This window comes from Pelophylax lessonae (assembly GCF_965119305.1).
Source record: "Pelophylax lessonae genome assembly, chromosome: 6".
NCBI classification, from domain to species: Eukaryota; Metazoa; Chordata; class Amphibia; order Anura; family Ranidae; genus Pelophylax; species Pelophylax lessonae.
In genome coordinates this window covers 212298000-212316490 of record NC_138773.1, presented here as the reverse complement: position 1 = coordinate 212316490, position 18491 = coordinate 212298000, and the positions used below count along the sequence as shown (strand labels likewise).

Below are 18491 nucleotides of genomic sequence, written 5' to 3'. Positions count from 1 at the left end.
AAACAGAAAAAAACCCTCGAATTAGACCACCGGTCTCCTCAAATTGCGGCCTGCAAAACCTTGCGGCCAAATGAGGCATCCGCCGATGCCATCACATCAATTTTATAAAATTTTGTAAAGGTATGTACCGACAACCAGGTGGCCGCTTTACATACCTGGACCACTGACGCCTGATGGCGAAAGGCCCAGGAAGTACTGAGCGCTCGAGTGAAGTGCGCCCTAACAGGGAACGGAGGATTCCGACCCTTAATAGAATAAGCCTGTACCACCGTCTGACTGATCCATGTAGATATGGTCGCGGCAGACACAGGCAACCCCCTTCAAGGGCTATCCGTGATCACAAAAAGTGAGTCCGTCTTACGAAAACCACTTTAGGAAGGAAGGATGGATTAGGAAGAAGAACCACCTTATCCCTATGAACCACCAGATCTGGGGAACGACAGGATAATGCGGCCAGTTCTGACACCCTGCGTAGAGAAGTAATGGCCACCAAGAAGGCCACCTTCTGGGAATGTAAGCAAGGGAATCTCCCTAATATCTTCAAAGAGAAGTTTCTGAAGAACCGACCACACTAAATTAAGATACCAGGCGGTAAGGGTGCGCGCACTGGCGGAGCCAGATGTCGCACCCCCTGGATGAAATTCCGCACCAAGGAATGATTAGCCAAAGGTTTCTTGAAAGAAGATTGCTAACGCCGAAAACCTGACCCTTGATCGTGCTCAAGGATAGTTTCTGCTCAACCCCTTGTTGCAGACAGACCAAAATTCGGGTTACCGAATAGGTATGTGGGGAAAATCCAATAGATTCACACCATGCAATATAAGACTTCCATGTGCTGGAAGTCGCTTTCCTTGCTTTAACTGGAGGTAGGAATAACTGAAGCTGACACTCCCTTGTCCTTCAGTACCTGGGTCTCAATGGCCAGGCCATTAAGCCAGCGACTGTAAAGCAAGATGGAAGATCGGTCCCTGAGACCGCAAATCCTCCCTGAGAGGAAGTCTCCAAGGAGCGTCCGCGACTAGCCTCGCCAAGTCGGCGTACCAGGCTTGACGAGGTCAATTCAGAATTTCCAGAATAACTGGAATTCCCTCCACCTCTATCCTGCGAAGAAGTTCCCGCAGCAACTTGAGAGGATGGAAGGCATGCCGTAGCTGATACTGCCCCCACGGGGCGATCAGCGTTTCTGCTGCGTCCGCTAGAGGATCGTGGCGCGAGCTACAAACCTCTGCACCTTCCTGTTAGGCCAAGGTGCCAACAGATCCACATCCGGGGTGTCCCAATGAAGGGACAGCTAGGGAAAAAACCTCTGGATGAAGAGGCCATATGCGATTGGATCCGAATCGGGCTGCTCTAGAGCTGCTCGATCCAGTAAATCAGACAAAATCTGATCGCTCTCAATTCCGATACCCTTATTGGTAATCTGGATACTATCGGAAGAAATTACTTCCCCTGGTTGAGCATCGGAGACTTCCTGGTCCGCTCGCTCAACCGGATCCGATTGTCCAGGGAATCGGAATTCTGATTCCATTAAAAAAGAATCTCCTTCAGGAGGAGAATTCAGGTATGAGACTGGGTATACGGTACTGCCTCTAAGAAGGCCACCATCAGTCCCAGCCAATTGACGGACAGCAACATCCGAATCGTTGACTGAACCTTCTGGAGTTTCCCAGCAAGGAGAAACTCTCTTGCCCAGGATGTATCCAACCTTAGGCCCAGATAGTTCAGTCTCCTGGTGGGAACCAGGGATGATCTTTGGGAAAGCGAAAAAACGCTGATGTCCTGCGATGATGGGGATATAAAGATAGGCATCCTATATGTCTATGGACGCCAGGAAATCTCTTTTATGCAGGGAGGCCACCACTGTACGGATGGACTCTATTTCTTCCCAAGTCCAGATTTGGACGCACCTTGCCCTCTTTCCTGGGCATTGTGAATAGGTTCGAATAGAACCCCTGAAACCGTTCAATGTTAGAAGGGCAGAATCGCACCGGTGGAAGTGATCGAAACTCGATCCTGTGTCCTCCAGAAACCGGTGAAGACATCTCCCCCCCACCCCAGAGATGGGTAGGGGCGCATCAGGCTATATTCTTCAGGCTTGGCTGAGCCGGACTCTTTGTTTACCCGACCAGCGCCCTTTGAAACCCCTCTAAAGGGGCTTTGGAGGGTTTCGCCTTATCGCCCGCCCTCGCGGAACGAACAACTCTATATGAGCAGAAAAGGAAGGTTCTCGTTAGTTACGAGGTCTTTTTATCCTAACAGTCTGTGGCAAGACAGCAGGTGGTACCGTCTATCCTATAAAGAGGAATTCCTCAAACGGATAGCACCTAGCCATGCGTTTGGAAATAACAGGGGTTCGTTTCAAAACGACCCCATTTGGGTAAAGGAAAATCCTTCGCCCTTTTGGTAGGCTAACAAGTACCAAAAAGGAATCTCAGTCTCAGCTACCTCTGCCGGTGTAACCTCAAGACTAAAGGTTTCCCGGACGGACACAACTAGTGCATCCACCACTCTTGTGCTATGGCGGAGGCAGAAACGTGCTCCTCACTGCTGAGGAGATATTACCTGAGACAACAGCCCCCTAAGAGGGACCTGCAACTGCATTGACCAGTTCCGAATCCGTATCTGAAGTATCTGATAAACAATAGGGGTAGGCGGGGGTCGCTACTTGACCCCCGTCCCTGACAGGCCACCTCCACCCGGGATACCAAAGACTCCAAAATTGCCGATAATGCATTAAAACACAAGTGGGGTACTGGAGGGTCCTGCGGCCACCTTGAGGGGATCAGGTGGGGATACCTATGCGGCAGGGTCAATGATTATACAAGACACTTGCCAGCGACAAAAAATGACAAAGTAAAAAAAAACTTTTTTTTTTTTTTTTTTTTTTGTCCCCCAGTCGCAACAGCGCCCCTCAGTGTTACCTGCCTTTTTGGACCCCACAGAGAGAGAGACAGACCCCAAGGCTCATCCCTGATGCACAGAAGTTTTCATCAGCTTGCTCAGTGCTTGTCTTGTTACAGACAGGAAGTCTTTGGCCCTATTTCCTGGGTAAAAGAGGCGGCTCCGCCCCTTAACACGCCTGCCGGCTCCTCCCCCTGGCTCCATGAGGTGTTTGAGTCACCTCAAACATGGCCGCCCCCATGCTGGAGACACGAGGCTACACCAAAATGGCGGCCTCGTGCGATCTACCAGACAATGGCGGCGGCCTGCACAGAATAGCGGCATGTCTGCAGAAGGATCTCGGCCTCACAACCCTTCACCCTCATGGTGGTCAGCGTGGTCGGAGGTACCGGACCCTAGCGGGCCGTATGCGGACCGCTGCTTAGCTGGAGGAATGATCTGGAATGCAGTATACATGTATAGACATCGCCCTGTGGCTACTGACAGGTAGGATACCTTATACTATCACAGTAAAGTTCTAGTACTGCCACTGACTACAATCATTTACACATCTTTACAATTAGATTGTCAGCTCCCAAACCAAGCCTCCTGGCTTCTTGTACACAAAAATCACACTCAATTAGGGGGATCTGTGACATGTTGTAGGATAGAGGGGAACCCATCCTTACCATTACAGAGAGGGGCCCGCATTCACCACAAGACCCGTCAGGGGGAAAGGGGGAACATACTACTCACCATACCGGAACCAGGCGGGCGCCAACTCCTGACAGTACCCCTCTCCACCGAGGTAGGAGGGCTGTCGACCAATACGGGCGCCGTGACTCATGGTCTTTGGCGTTTCAGCGAGACGTTTAACTCGCAGGGTCAGTCCCCGTCCAGTGGGACTATGTCGCGGCCGACCCAGCGCGGAGCTATGGCCTGCACGCGCTCGTAGGCTGAACTGGGGTGACCACTGGATCTCAACATCCAGCCCGTCGCCCAGTTCAGCTTTCTTGCTTGAAAATCTCACAGGAACACTGGAGAAAAAAAGCTGTCTTAAAAAATTCTTTTCTAAGAAAAAAATCCTGCCAGGACCGAAGATCCCAGCAAGGTATCTAGGTCCTTACTCCTGACTAGACAGAAAAAAACTGATTTGCTGAGGCAGAGAGAGAGAGGATATACCCTCTGGGACTGCCCCTAGGGTGTGGCCAGAGCATTTTATTTCCTGTCTAGTCCTACTCCTGTGGAGGCAACATAACCCGAAGGTGCTGTATCACCGAGGACTACGTCTGTCAATGAGCGATAGAGAAAGATCATTTTATGATTTTAAGACATTTTGCACTATGGTACCTTTATTTAAATCCCTATAAAGGTAACAACTGAAGGACTTCCATTTATAAATCGTGGGTGGTACATGTCTAAATGGTAGCATTTGATGGAACTCCCATAGCAATGCAGTGTTTTATAAATGGAAATTCCTTGGAATCCAGTTGAAGCTCTGAGTGGCATTTGGCTCTTACTATGCATATTACCTGTTTAGACCGCTCTATAATTTGAGGGTCTATTTCTGATAAGCAGGTTTGGTCCTTCACTGTGGTGTTGTGTGTGTGTGTGTGTGTGTGTGTGTGTACATCTATCGCTCTTAAGTTGGTGTGGGGATTCTATGCTATCCATAGACCATCTTTATTGCACTTTTTATAAATGTTTTATATGTGTTTTTTAGTGCTGCATTTTGGGTATATTTTTTATGTTGTTATTTGCAATCAACAAATTAGCGCTGGCTGCTTGTTTATTCACAACTTTATAGTCTAAGCGCAGATGTTTTTTAAATTTGTATTGCTCCTTAGTAAATAAGCCTGATTGTGTCTGTAATACCAGCTTGAGCAATGTCTTGTCATGCAGGCACATACAAATCTTGTTCTTATAATAATAAAGGGAACTCCATCTAAAACAGTTATAATTTTCTTTATTCGGTCACAAGATTCCCATCACTCATTTGAGGTAAAAAGGTAGGATGGGGCAATGCTTCCCCATCAGGGTCACCAAGAGTGGCTTGAAAGGACTGATCTACTGATTTTCAGCATTAGATGCATGGACACACCACTAATGATGTGTGCATAAACATGCAGATCTGCAGCAATCCTAAATGGCTGGCAATCAAAATGACTCAGGTTGGGGTGGTTTCACAGATATGAAATTTGCATGATCAGGCAATAATCAGTACTCTAAGGCGGCAGTGATACAAATTTACTTTCTTACCTTCCTCTTCATTCCACGTGAGATTTGCTATGCAGAACATTGCGGCCAGCTGGAGTTTTAGGTTAGAATGGCCCTGTGATAGGGAAGACAGAATATAATGGCAACATTTGTACACTCAAAAGTCATTCAGTATCCAAAGCTTTGAGAACATGACAATGAGAAATGAAAAGGTGCCTAAAATGTAAAAAGTTGGGGATAAACCAAAATATAAAACACATAACAAAAGCCTGCTCCTGTATTCCATACAACATACTATATATGAAGAACTAACACATTTTCCATATAAAGATTGCACACCGCAGAATGGTACCAGAAAAGCAGTTTCTGCTGGAGTAGGCCTGGATACAAAGATCAGTAAAAACTGAGTGCGAAACAAACCCTGACGTGGGCCATGTTAAAGTGGTTGTAAACTTCAGCCATGAAATATGAGCAAAGCATAGCCCTCTATAGTGGGCACTTGTCTCAATTAGGAGCTCTAAGTGCCACTTTTGTCTGCTGCTTTGTTCCTCTGCTGTCAGCATGAATAATTTCTGACAAATTTGTCTGGCACCAAGAGAAAAATGGTGACAGGGGAGGGATGTAGAGAAGAGAAGACTGCAGATAGACAGATAAAAAACTTATGTAGGTGGATTTGTTTCCTCTCTGTGTATCACCTGAAGCCAGTCGCAGCTCAAAAAGCATACCAGCATCACGACGTCCAGCCTGACATGTATCATCCAATGCGATTTCTTCAGAGGCGTCTGCCACTGAAGAAATCCCATTGGATGAAACATGTCAGGCTGGACGTCGTGATGCTGGTACGCTTTTTGAGCCACGGCCACGGATTTCACTTTTGAATGCTCATTATGCTTTTATTGTTTGTAAGTACCTTTTTATTAAACATTTGAAGATATACCAATGGGGCTTCACTATCATTACTCCATTGTCTTTTTTGGTGATGGCTCTCTTATCCATGAGAGCCTAGGCATTCCAATTCCAAACATTATTGACATCCTGAGAAGAGGAGAGTGGAGGAGAGGAGTTGGATGGAAGTTCGTCTCTTTACAGCAGATCCCCCCCCCCTCCTTGATTTTCCTATATGCGCCATACTTATGGAGGTCTGGTAAGCAGCCTCTATAGGACACTTTTGGTGTTGTGTGCTATCATCTCACACCAGCTGGTGACAGGATCTCATCTGTATGGACATTGGGCATATTAGTACCTTCAACTTAGCGGTGCATTTGGACTTTTATTGTATCTATCTGCCATCAACAGATTAATGCTGGCTGTTTTTTTAGTGATTTGTATTCTTCTATGATAAGCGCAGATTTTTTTACTTTTATATTTCAAATTTCCTTTGGATGTTTTGGCCTGGGACACAGGGAACACAATGTCTTCATTCAAATGAAAATCAGAGACAACCTAAGGAAGGAACAACGGACAGGGGCGAAGTACCACCTTATAATTATAATTGTGAACCACCAAGGTGAATGACAGGATAACGCCGCCAATTCGGACAACCTACCCGCAGAGGTGAAATCCACTAAAAAGGCCACCTTCTGGGACAGCGTAGGCAGGGGAATCTCCTGCAGATTCTCAAAAGGAGGCTTCTGGAGGACTGAGAGAACCAAATGAAGGTCCCAAGGCAGAAACAGAGACCGCGCTGGAGGGGTCAAGTGACTAACTCCCTGAAGAAAAGTACGCATCAAGGAGTATGTGGCTAAGGGCCGTTGATAGAAAACTGCTAAGGCTGACACCTGACCTTTGAAAGTACTCAAGGCCAGTTTCTGCTCAACCCCATTGAAGGAAGGTAAAGATCCGAGCCACCAAGAAAAGAGCGATGAACCCCAAGAGACCCACACCACGTAATGTACATCTTCCATATACGTTGGTAGATCTTCCTATAAGCTGATTTCTTAGCTTTTAACAACGTTTGAATCACCGATTCAGACAAACCTCTATCCATCAGCACCTAGTGTTCAACAGCCATGCCGTCAAAGCCAGCGACTGTAGAGCAGGATGGAAGATTGGGACTTGGGACAGCAAATCATCTCTGGGAGCAAGCTTCAAGGAACGTCGATGACCAGCCATACCAGATCGGTATACCAAGCCAGCGAGGCCAGTCCAGGGCCACTAAGGTAACCACACACACCCACCAACACCACTAACACAATGACTGACTCCCTCTATATATATATTATGGGCACTGCGCTGACGAGGCTGCATGTATGGGCACTGCGCTGGTGAGGCTGCATGTATGGGCACTGCGCTGGCGAGGCGGCATTCGTGGGCACTGCGCTGATGAGGCTGCATTCGTGGGCACTGGTGAGGCTACATTTAATTTAAAAAAAAATGTTCTGAGTTCAAAGCTGTTTATTTTAAAATTCAGCTTTTTTCCTGAAATTTCTCCTCTAAAATTTAGGTGCGTATTATACGCCAGTGCGTGTTATACGCCGATAAATACGGTATATATATATATATATATATATATATATATATATATATATATATATATATAACCTCACGACCATGATCTGCGGCCGCTTCAGAATGTGTGGGTCTGTGCGTGTGTGTATGTATATACATACACATCTTTTTCTCGATGCGTATGTGTGTACATGCATATATGATTTTTTTGGTTTTAATTAGTCTTTTGCCATATACATAATTTAATAATTTAATCATTTAAAACAATTTTAAACATTTTTTATCATACTTTTTATACAACATTTTTATATATACACATGTGCGTTTTCTATACATGCATGTTTTTATCATATGCGTGTTTCCACACATGCACTTGTGTATATAGATATGTATACATATAAGTCCTTTTATGTACACGATCTTCCACACACCTTACCCTTCCTTATAAAGATAATCCATCCCCTACTGTTACAACTGATATTGGCCCCTGAAACCCCCCCCCCCTCTTTTTTCTCTTGCAAATAATTCAGTCCATTCAGCACATTCCCTCCCCCCCCCTTTCTCCTTTCTCCCCCCCCTCCCCCTCTTACTTAGATACCCACATTATCCTCCTTCTTTCTACTCTCACACACTTTGTTCGCCATTTACATCCCTTTGCCGGTTTGCTTTTCTCCAATTTTTGTCCCTTCTGAGCCCCTGTAATCTGTCTCCGCACTACTGGCATAAATACCACATCCAAAATGGCCCCTGCACGGCCTGAAGAAGGAGCGGAGCTCCGCAACGCGTCGCCGTTCTATCCCCCTGGTGTCTCAGGAAGTGACGTCACAGCCATCCGACCGGCGGACCCACGCTGCACCACCACCGCTGAGGATCAGCACGTCCCCTGCCTCGCAACAGGAGATCACCGCTCGTCCTCCACAGCATCAGCGCTACTGCCGGACCGGACAGTGCACCCTGGATGTGACTTCAGAGACTCCTTACTGCTTTTAGATGCCTGCTTTTATGCACCCTTTGTGAGTAATATTCTTTTTATGTGTCAATAAAAAAACCTGCATTGCTACACTTAGAACGGCGCTTGGCGCTCTCTCTCTCACTAAGGTAACCAGAATCCCTTCTGCCTCGATCCTGCATAGAAGTCTTGGCAGAATCTTGAGAGAAGAGAAGGCGTAAATCAGACGATACTGACCCCACTGGGCCACCAGCTCATTTGTGGCGTCCACCAGAGGATCCCGTGACTGAGCCAATCCACCTCGGGGATGCCCCACCAGAGACACAACTGATGAAACGCCTCTGGATGCTGGGACCACTCCCCTTGGTCCAACGCCTGCCGACTGAGGTAATCCATCTGCCAGTTTTCCACCCCAGGAATGTGTAGGAAGAGGGCTGGAACTAATCGCTCTGCCCACCTTAGAATGCAGGCTACCTCCAGAGCCATCAGGACACTTCTTGTGCCCCCTGGTGATTGACATAAGCCACGGCCGCGGCATTGTCCAATTGAATCCGCACTGGATATCCCTGAAGATGACCCGTCCAATGTTCCAAGCACAGTCTGATTGCTCGGAGTACCAAGACATTGATCGATAGTCTGGACTCTTCAAAAATCCAGACCCCTTGAGCAGCAATTTTGCCAAGGACACCTCCCCAGCTGGCATCCGTGGTGACCACGGTGCGATACAAGGGGAGGAAGGATTTGCCCAGCCAAAGCGACGAAGAATGAACCCCACCCTATCAGGGACTCTTTCGTTTCCCGGCTTAGCCGAATCGGATTGTCCAGAGACAGCGGATTCTTATCCTATTTGGCGAGAATATCCCTTGCAGGGACCTTGTATGGAATTGTGCAAACGGAACCCCCCTGGAAGGTAGACACCATCAGGTCCAGCACCCGCATTCAAGTCAAGAGGGATTACCATCTGCTGGACAGCAGGAGACTAATTACAGCCTGCAGTTTCTGGAGTTTGTCCAGAGGAAGGAGCACTCTGACTGAGTCCAGAGTCAGACCCATATAGTCCAACTTTGGCTGGATTTTGAATTTTCAGAAGTCTGCTCTGGTTCCGTCCATAAACACCCTCAAGCTCGTATGGTGATTTCCAGGTTTTTCACCAGAGCAGTAGTAGTCTCCGCTTGGAGAAGGAGGTCATCTAAGATCCCCCATTGGCGTAACAGTGCTAGCATCGGGAGCAACACTTTCATAAAGACCCGAGGAGCAGAAGCGAGACCAAAGGGTAACGCCACAAACGGATAATGCTCCTCTCCCACGGCAAAGCGGAGGAAGTGCTGGAGACCGACACATATTGGAATGTGAAGGTAAACGTCCTTGATGTCGATGGAGACAAGAAAAATCCCCCTGATGCAGGGAAGCCACCACTCTTCGAATGGACTCCATACTGAACTTCTGCACCCGCACAAAGCAGTTTAGCGCCTTGAGGTCCAGAATTGGACGCACCTTGCCTTCCTTCCTAAGGACTGTAAACAGGTTTGAGTAAAAACCCCTGAAAATGTTCCAAAGTCAGGACCATCACCCTTTAAATTAAAAGGTCTTGCACCGCCCCAAAAAGAGCCTGTAGACGGACTGGGGACAGTTGCACGTTGGAAGGAAGAACCTTATCGGTGGGTAAGAAAGAAACTTGATCTTGTAGCCAGACCGAATGACCTCGTGAACCCACCTGACTTGTACCAGGGGAGTGCACGGGTCCGGGAACCAGCAAAGATGTCCCCCTACCCCAGATATGGGTGAGGGCGCACCTTCACGCTGAAGGGGCCTTGTCCACGGGTCTGGAGAAGCCCGCTCTTGACTTGCCAGACCAAGCTCGCTTGGATCCTCCAGAGGAGGCCCTGAAGGGCTCCGATCCCTTGGCAGTCGACCCCGAAGGACGAAAAAACGTCTTATAAGCTGAGGAGAGCCCACGTCTACGATGAGGGTCCTTGCCCTTAGTAGCCTGCGGAAGAAAAGTACCCCTCCCCCCCCATGTGAGACCTTTAATGATGTCATCCAGGGTAGCAAACAGACGATCTCCTTGAAAGGGAAGATCAGTCAAGGCCTTTTTAGAAGTCTGGTCCGCATATGAGCCAAAAGACACGACGAAGGACCACTGCCTAAACAGAGAGCCGAGCCACGAGGGGTGCCGCATCAAAAAAGACATCACAGACAAACTGCAGCCCCTGGACCAGCTGGTCCGCCAGCTCAGCAAAGGCATGGGGAGATACTCCGCCTCCAGGTCACGGCACAAAAGCCTAGCTCATTTGGTCAGAGTCTGCGACATTAGGGCAATAGTGAATATTGGCCTCAGTGCCGAACCAGCCAGGGTGTACATATTGCAGACCACAGCCTCCGCCTTCCTGTAAGCCAAGTCCTTGAAGGCCGGGGACTCTTCAATCATATTTGGCTTGTTCAATCTAGAAACCAGAGGGTTCACCACCGGTGGAACAATCCACTTCTTAAGAAGGGACTCCTCATAGGGGTATTGCCTAGCAAAATTGCTTAGGGACCCCAAGGGGGTGCTTTGGTCATCCCCACTATTTAATTCTGTCACAATAAGAGGGGAAAGGTAACACCTTTTCCACTCTGGATGGCTTGTAAATGCCAAAGGGAACCTGCGCCTCTGCCAAAGCTTCAGCTACGTCCTCCATCTTTAAGGTCTCACGCACAGCTACTGTACAATCAGTGCGTCAATCAGCACCTTTTCGTACGCGGGTGCAGAAGTGGAGGAATCCTCCTCACTATCTGAGGATTCAGGGCACGTGATTGCAGACCCAGCAGGGTGGCACACGTCCACGGCGGCTGAATCAGATTCAGGATCTGAGGAGACAGAGGAGGCTTTTTGCCAGCCCGTCACCCAAAAGCCACCTCCACCTGGGACACCAAGGACTCCAGGACCGAGTGAATCGATAGATGGGTGGGACCCGGAGGGCCCTGAAGCCTGAGAGAGGGGATCAGATGGGGAGATGTGCTCCAAAGACTCCATGAATCACCAGCGGGACCTGATAAAAAAGTGTAAAACACTGTTAAGGGACAAGCCCCACCGCACTGACAGCCCACCCAGTTGCCAGCCACAGGACACCAATCGGTCCTCAGTAGAGAGGGAGAGGACCATACCAGACTCACTAGCCCGCAGAAACCAGGCACAACAGCTACCAGGAGAATCTGCACTGCATGAACGGTAATCCCACCGCCGAAATCACCGCCTAGAGGGCTCCACTGTCATTGGTGCCGCTCTTTTCAATGGTAAATCACCGAAAAATGGCCCCTGGACTACACAAACGACCGTCTCATGCAGGGGCCCACATCCACCCCAAAACCCTCCAGGGGGAGAGGGGGGACAGTTACTTACCAAACCAGGAACCAGATGGGCACCGCTCCAGACAGAACCTCCTCATCATCGAACTGGGGGGCTGACGGCCAGGAGGAACGCTGCGTCTCGGACCGAGATCCGGCCGTATGCGACCTCGCAAAACATTTGACTCGCAGGCCAGCCCCAGTCCGGTGTGGCAGCTGACCTAGCGCGAAGTTTAAGTCTGCGCATGCTCAATGGCCAGACTTGGGTGACCACTGGATCTAGATTATTTAGCCTATCACCCAGTCCGGCAGTTGATTGTAGATCTCACAGGAAAAAAATCCAGGAGAAAAAACCATTGCCAGGACCAGAGATCCTAGAAACTAGGTCCTTACTTCTCACTAGGCAGAAAAAAAAACTAAGTACCTATAGCAGAGAAAGGGAGTATACCCCCTGTGACTGCCCGCAGACATAGCCAGACTTTTTTTCTGCCTAGTGTCCTACTCCTGTAGGAGGCAGTATAAACCTATGGTTAAGAAGATCTGGAGCTGTGTTTGTTAATAAACGAAAGAGAATTCCAAATTGCCAGGACCTGAAGGAGAGACTTTGCGTCCTTCAGCTCTCTGGTCTATATCTGCATGCACAGTGTTATGTCCATGTGCCTGCCATTAAAACAAAACAGTCATAAACTGGTAATTACTACCGTGCTTATGTTTATCAAAGCATTAGCAGAGGTTACCTTGAATGAAAACCAGCATTTGAATCTGCTGAGGATATATTATTAAAATCTCAATTTTTTCTTTTTTTTTTTTTTCCTGTAAAGGTCAAGCTTTGCTCTGCCATTCTCCCAACTCATCCAATGATCTATTGAGGGTGCAGAAAAACCCGCAATAAAAGGAATCCGTCATGACAGATATACATAGACTTGTTTTTGAGTGTGAAAACTCCATCACTGTCATCCTTACATCACTACTTGGTGGGTCTCTGACCTGGAACAAGCATGTACTTATGTGGCAGAACACAGGATATGCATATGCTTGTTTTAGGTCCGTGGAGAAGAAGCAGAAAGGAATAACTGCATTGGAGCTTGTGGCTCTTAAAAAAAAAAAAAAAAAAAAAAAAAAAAAAGGTAGTAGAGGGTCACCGCCAATATAAACTTGTAAAGGAAAAGCAAGGATTTTTCATTTCAGCTGCCATGATCTCGGATAATACTGGTCTTCATGACAGGAGGTTTGCCTCAAAGATAAAGTCTGCTTTTAAAACTTTTTCATCAAATTATTTAGTCTAGGTTGTTCAGATGAGTGATAAAGGTTATTTTAAAATGTATCTAAACCAAACATGTTATATAATGCAGCTTACCAATCCTTAGCGGGTTGGTGTATGCATTTGTTTTATTTTTTGGCTTCTTTTCCCGATTTTCACCTAGAGATCCTGCTAGTAACACTTTTCATGTCCAGGGCTGGCAATGCTCACTCATCATACTGAATAGATTGAGGAGCAGTGTTGTCACTGTCAGGACTTCCACTCTCCTCTTCTCCATAACATAGGTTGGAGGTGTTCTGCAACAAAGGGTTTGATTTACTAAAGGCAAATAGACTGTGCACAGAGTTGCACTCTGCAAGAGCAGTTGCTCCAGAGCTTAGAAAATGAGCAGAAGCTCTGATGACTTCCACCATCCAATCATGTGCAAGCAACAATGCTGTTTTTTTTTTTAATTTTTCTTGCATATAATTGGGTATTCTTTGTAGGGATCGACCGATATCGGTTTTTCGTTGCCAGTACCGATATTTTGGCCATCGCATATCGGTACCGGCCGATATGGGCCGATATTTTGTACATCCAAGGTCAGGGTCCAAGACTAGTCTTCTCCTCCTCCAACCATTAGGTGGTGATGCTCATGTAAGGGTAAAATGATGTCACATAGCATAATTCCGTTTACAAATGTTATTGAATATGCAACTCATATATGTACAAATTAAAGATATAAGCAATTCCACATTAGCAGATCTGCTGGCAGATTGGTTTCTCTCACCCACTTGCCATAAGTGATACCCGGGTCATACCGCTCCGTCCGGCATATGATCTCGGAGGTCACGATCACCCCCCCTGAGATCGTATGCCAGAAGGAGCGGTATCACCCAGGTGAGAGTGGGTGGGTGAGAGACGGATCGGTATCGGGTAGGAGATGGAGCGGGTGAGAGACAGAGCAGTATTGAGTGGATGCCGCAATGGGAGGATGCTGGCTCCTGCAGCTAGTCATGGTAACTCACATGTAATCGCTGCATAAGCCTCCCGCTGCTATTTGCTGGGAACTCCCGCTGGAGTTCTCACATGTAATCCAAATCTGATCAGTAAGCAGGAATTAAAGTTTTTTTTTTTTTTTTATACTTAGTTTACTGATCAGTCTACATTATTCCACTTATCAATGGTCTTAAACTGTAGACACTGCACACAAAAGCAAGGCTGTGGGTGCAGGTAGCAAAAATTAGGTTTTGCTAAAGGACTGATGGACTTACGGTCAATCACATGATGAGGCATACAACAGTGCCACAGCAGCTTAGGCTAAAATAGTTAGGAAATATTATATGGATACCATCTTGAAAGAGGTGTACTTTAACAAGGAAGAGGGTCTTGGACCAAATCAAGAACACACCAGCAGGATTAGAACTTCTAACTGATCTTGGAACACTCTGAAATCTCGAGTTCACAGCAAGTTAACGCAAAGGCTAGATAGGCGGAACTGATCAGCCTATTTCCTCTGCAACCTCTATGGGATTAAAAAGATACTGTCATGAGAGATGGAGGCTGCCAATACTGAATTCATCTTTGAGAATGCTAGTTTTCTGATACTCTGACTTCACTGTTAAGTGGCCAACCAGGAACAAGTCTAGTACTCATTAACAGCATGTTTGTTCTGGGACTGTGACTGAAACATACTGTAGCCAATCATCTAACTGCAATGGCAGCCCCCTTATGCCTCCCATGTTAGATTCACTTTAAAGGTCTTTGCCAATGAGCTTTGGGCATCATTTGCGCAGCTTCTAAAATCATTCAGAATTCATTGACAGGTGCACTTGACCTCCTACTGGCCTGCATATGACCTGCTTCAAGCAAGTTTGTATTCCTATAGACTTGTATGGAAATAAAAAACATATCTAACATAATCAAAAGTCTGTTGACACAAGTCCGAATGCTGATGTAACACTAGTGATTCTGGTTATTATGACAAAAGCAGAATCACTCAGGTTCAACAACCCATTCCCATAATGTTTGATTTGCTGGCCAAAACACTGCAGAATCTTGCTCGCTGACAAAAAAGCAGCAATGGAGCAATACCTTGCTGGTCCAGCCAGGCAGGAGAAGATAAGTGGTCTGTTAGCGATCCTGGCACTGGTGTGGCCCTCTGAAGTCTGAAAAAGATGGCTGAATCAGTCTTGTGATGTCAGTTTGATGTGACTGGAAATGTAATAATCACCCATGCATTTGTCTGTACTGTATACTATTATTAAAATACTTATTGCCATCATTAAAAGGGCTGAATTTCACATAGCAAAATTCAGACTCCTGCTTTTACCCAAACTTCATTAAAGCATAAGTCACGTGCAGCTATAATTGGCTTATCAGCACCATTACGTAGCGCACAGGTGTCAAACACAAGGCGCGCGGGCCGAATGCGGCCCCCCTGGCCGTTTCATGAGGCCTTCACACCTCTCCTGCAGCTGCAGCACCCCCCTTGTCTCAGTAGCCGACAGCAGAGAGGACAGAACTCCTTACCAGATCCTGTGCTTCTCTACACTGCTGCAGAAAGGCTCGTCTTTGCCCCCCCCCCTCCCTTCCCAGAAGTCCTCAGCAGAGAGGAGGGCAGAACTCCTCCTACAGATCCTGCACCTCTGTGCAGCCGCAACACCACCTTGTCTCTACCTCCCCTGGTCTCAGCATTCAGCAGGCTCTGTACGCTGACTCCAGGTCTCCGATAGTCCTCCTCCAGACCTTGCTACTTCTTCTTCCCAGATCCACCCGCATGTTCTTCCTGGCAGTAGCACAAGGTAAGGGGGTACATTGTGATGTCAGGAAGGGTGGGTGACTCTTGATTTATGATGGTGGGGAGGCTCTTGACATCTCATGTAAGGGTGTAAGGGGTGCTCTGGACATCTAATCTTACAGGTTTAACCGGCCCTTTGAGGGCAACCATAATGCTGATGCGGCCCATGATAAAATTGAGTTTGGCACCCCTGACGTAGCGGATGCAATACATTTGTGTAGTGGTTAGTATTGTGAACAATGACTTTATTTTACAAAGGAAATACCTAAAATTCACACAGTGCTGGCCTTAGAAGTGGAGAAAAAAGAAACTGTGAGCATGCAATGTTAGAACTGTACCAACGATACAACAAATGTGGCTTAAAGCCTATCTAAACCCGTGAAGACAATTTTTATATATTGCAGCTTACCAGCCCTTAGAAGTGGTGGTTGTATTAGTTTTCTTTTTCACCTGGTGATCCTGCTAGAAACACTTTCTGTCCTAGAGTGAAAACACTCTCACACCGTACTCTATTTACAGAGGAGGAGCATGGTTACTCTAGGACAGGACTACAGAACATCTGTCCATCACCTCGCCTCCATAGCATAGGGTGAAGGTGTTCTACAATCCACAGTGGGAGCTGGGAACAATAATAACTGATAACATATATTAGAGGCAGAAAAGCATGTTATCAGTTCACAAGATTTCTGGAAGGGGAAACAGGTTTTTTTGCACTAATCAAATAGTTATAATAAAAGGGAATTTAACTGTATATTTAACAAGGCTAAGGCTTCATGTACACGGGACGTTTGAAAATCTCTTCTGAACGCTGCAGCTTGACAGCTAGTAACCGACGGTTTAAAATGACCATTCTGCCGCGTTTACATACTGCGTTTATGTGTGTTTGCGTTTAGAAGCGTTTCTACATTGTAAAATGGTCAGAAATGTATCCCCATTGAAGACACCTATAAACAAAACACTTATAAACACGAGTTACCGCGTTTAGATGCATTTAGACGCTGTTACAAGCATTTGGTGATTCAAATGCGAATAAACTTCCTTGTGAACGCATTTTTTTGCTTTCAAAAGGATGCCACTAAATTCAACTGCCTCTAAACTACTTTAAACAGTGTACATGGACAGATAAAATAACAGAGGAGAGTTCAGGGGCTGCTGAAAAAAAATGCCCAACTGCCGTTTATCAGCAGCAGTGCACATGAGGTCTCAAGGGAGCAAATAAACGTTCATTATTAGGGTTTACATACACTTTAAATTTTCTGTTTACCCGGTTCTTCATTGCCAAAATAGTGCCAAGAAACAAGTTTGGGACTTACCACATAATACTTGATCTTCTGTAAAATATCATCATTCGTCATGATAAGGTCTTTTGCTGAAGTACCATCTGCTATATTAGCAAGTATGCAAAGTGTCTAAAAGACAAACAAAACTTAACCAATTACAGCTCTGCCACTAAACTGATTCAAAGTTTGAGATGTAAAACTTGGAAAAACTGTAAACAATGCACTCCAGTGACAGTAATATCTTGTTTCAAGAGGTGTTACAAGCAAACAAACCAGCATCACCCTGTAAAAGAAGCACATTATTATTTAACTTTCATGCAAACCCTCCTAAAGAGATCTGGTGGCAGCTAATATTCAACACTTTTAGGTGTACGCTGACACACCAAGTGTCTAAAAGTATTGGTGCCTATTGTAAGTAAAGATTCAATACAAGAACAATCAGAAAGGTAAGTATTAGGCTGCTTCTTTTACACCAGTGGTCTCCAAACTGCAGCCAAGGGGCCAGATGTGGCCCATTGCTTGCCTTCTTGCCCTTAGAGCACCATTGCCCCTGCTGGAACCATCAATGGGGCACTGTTTCTCCCAATAATACCAATGATGAGGCATTGATGCCAGGGCATTTTCTACTCCTTCAGACTTTAGGGGGCCGGACTGTGGCTAGTAGGAGAGTAAACTGGCCCTTTGCTTGGAAAGTTTGGATACCCCAGTTTTTATTGCTCACTAAACACACACTATACTTAAACTTCCATTGGTAATAAACCGACAAAAAGCAAAAAAATAGGAAAATGTGTGGCAAGAGTTCAGACAGCAAATTCCAACGTTAGTGGGTGTGTCCCCCGTTTAGTGATGAGCTCAGGCACGTTCAGAGTCTGAATTCGCCCTAGCTATCCTTCAGGGGGGTCTGTCAAATCTGTAATCATAGGCGGTGGAGGCATTTCTCGCTCTGCAGTCTCACATATACATGCCCCTTTCATACGTGTAATTACGAGGCAAAAAATGCCTCCACTGCCTACGGTTGGCTGTTGGCTTTGACAGCTTCCCAGTGGAATAGTTGAGACGGGTTCAGACCCGTATCCTAATACCCCTGAGATTATCACTAATTACTACTCACTACACTTGAACATGGAATACTAGTTGAGCACTTTTAGACAATATAAATTTTGCATGTTTGAGGTTCAATTATTTCGTAACTAATAATAGTAAAAAGTAATCAACTGACAAACCAGCAAATGAAGCCATTACTGGAAATAAAAAGTCTGGGTCCCAATGAGGGTTTTATGCTAATGTACATGAACATGTGTTAGGAAAGTGCATTTACAATACAGCATACTGGAGCCAAAGAATAGCTGATGT

The 18491-nt window shown here is 46.3% G+C and overlaps 1 protein-coding gene across 4 annotated transcripts in view; it reads right to left on the bottom strand.

Annotated features, from left to right (window-relative positions):
- Positions 1 to 18491, bottom strand: part of ARMC8 (armadillo repeat containing 8) — a 231523-nt gene that overhangs the window by 11843 nt on the left and 201189 nt on the right. For all 4 annotated transcript variants that reach the window (XM_082262386.1, XM_082262388.1, XM_082262387.1 and 1 more), the window contains 2 exons: positions 17172 to 17267; positions 5140 to 5212 (listed from right to left, as the gene is read on the bottom strand). In XM_082262386.1, coding sequence (XP_082118512.1) covers positions 5140 to 5212; positions 17172 to 17267 — 169 coding nt within the window. The remainder of the gene's footprint in view (positions 1 to 5139; positions 5213 to 17171; positions 17268 to 18491) is intronic.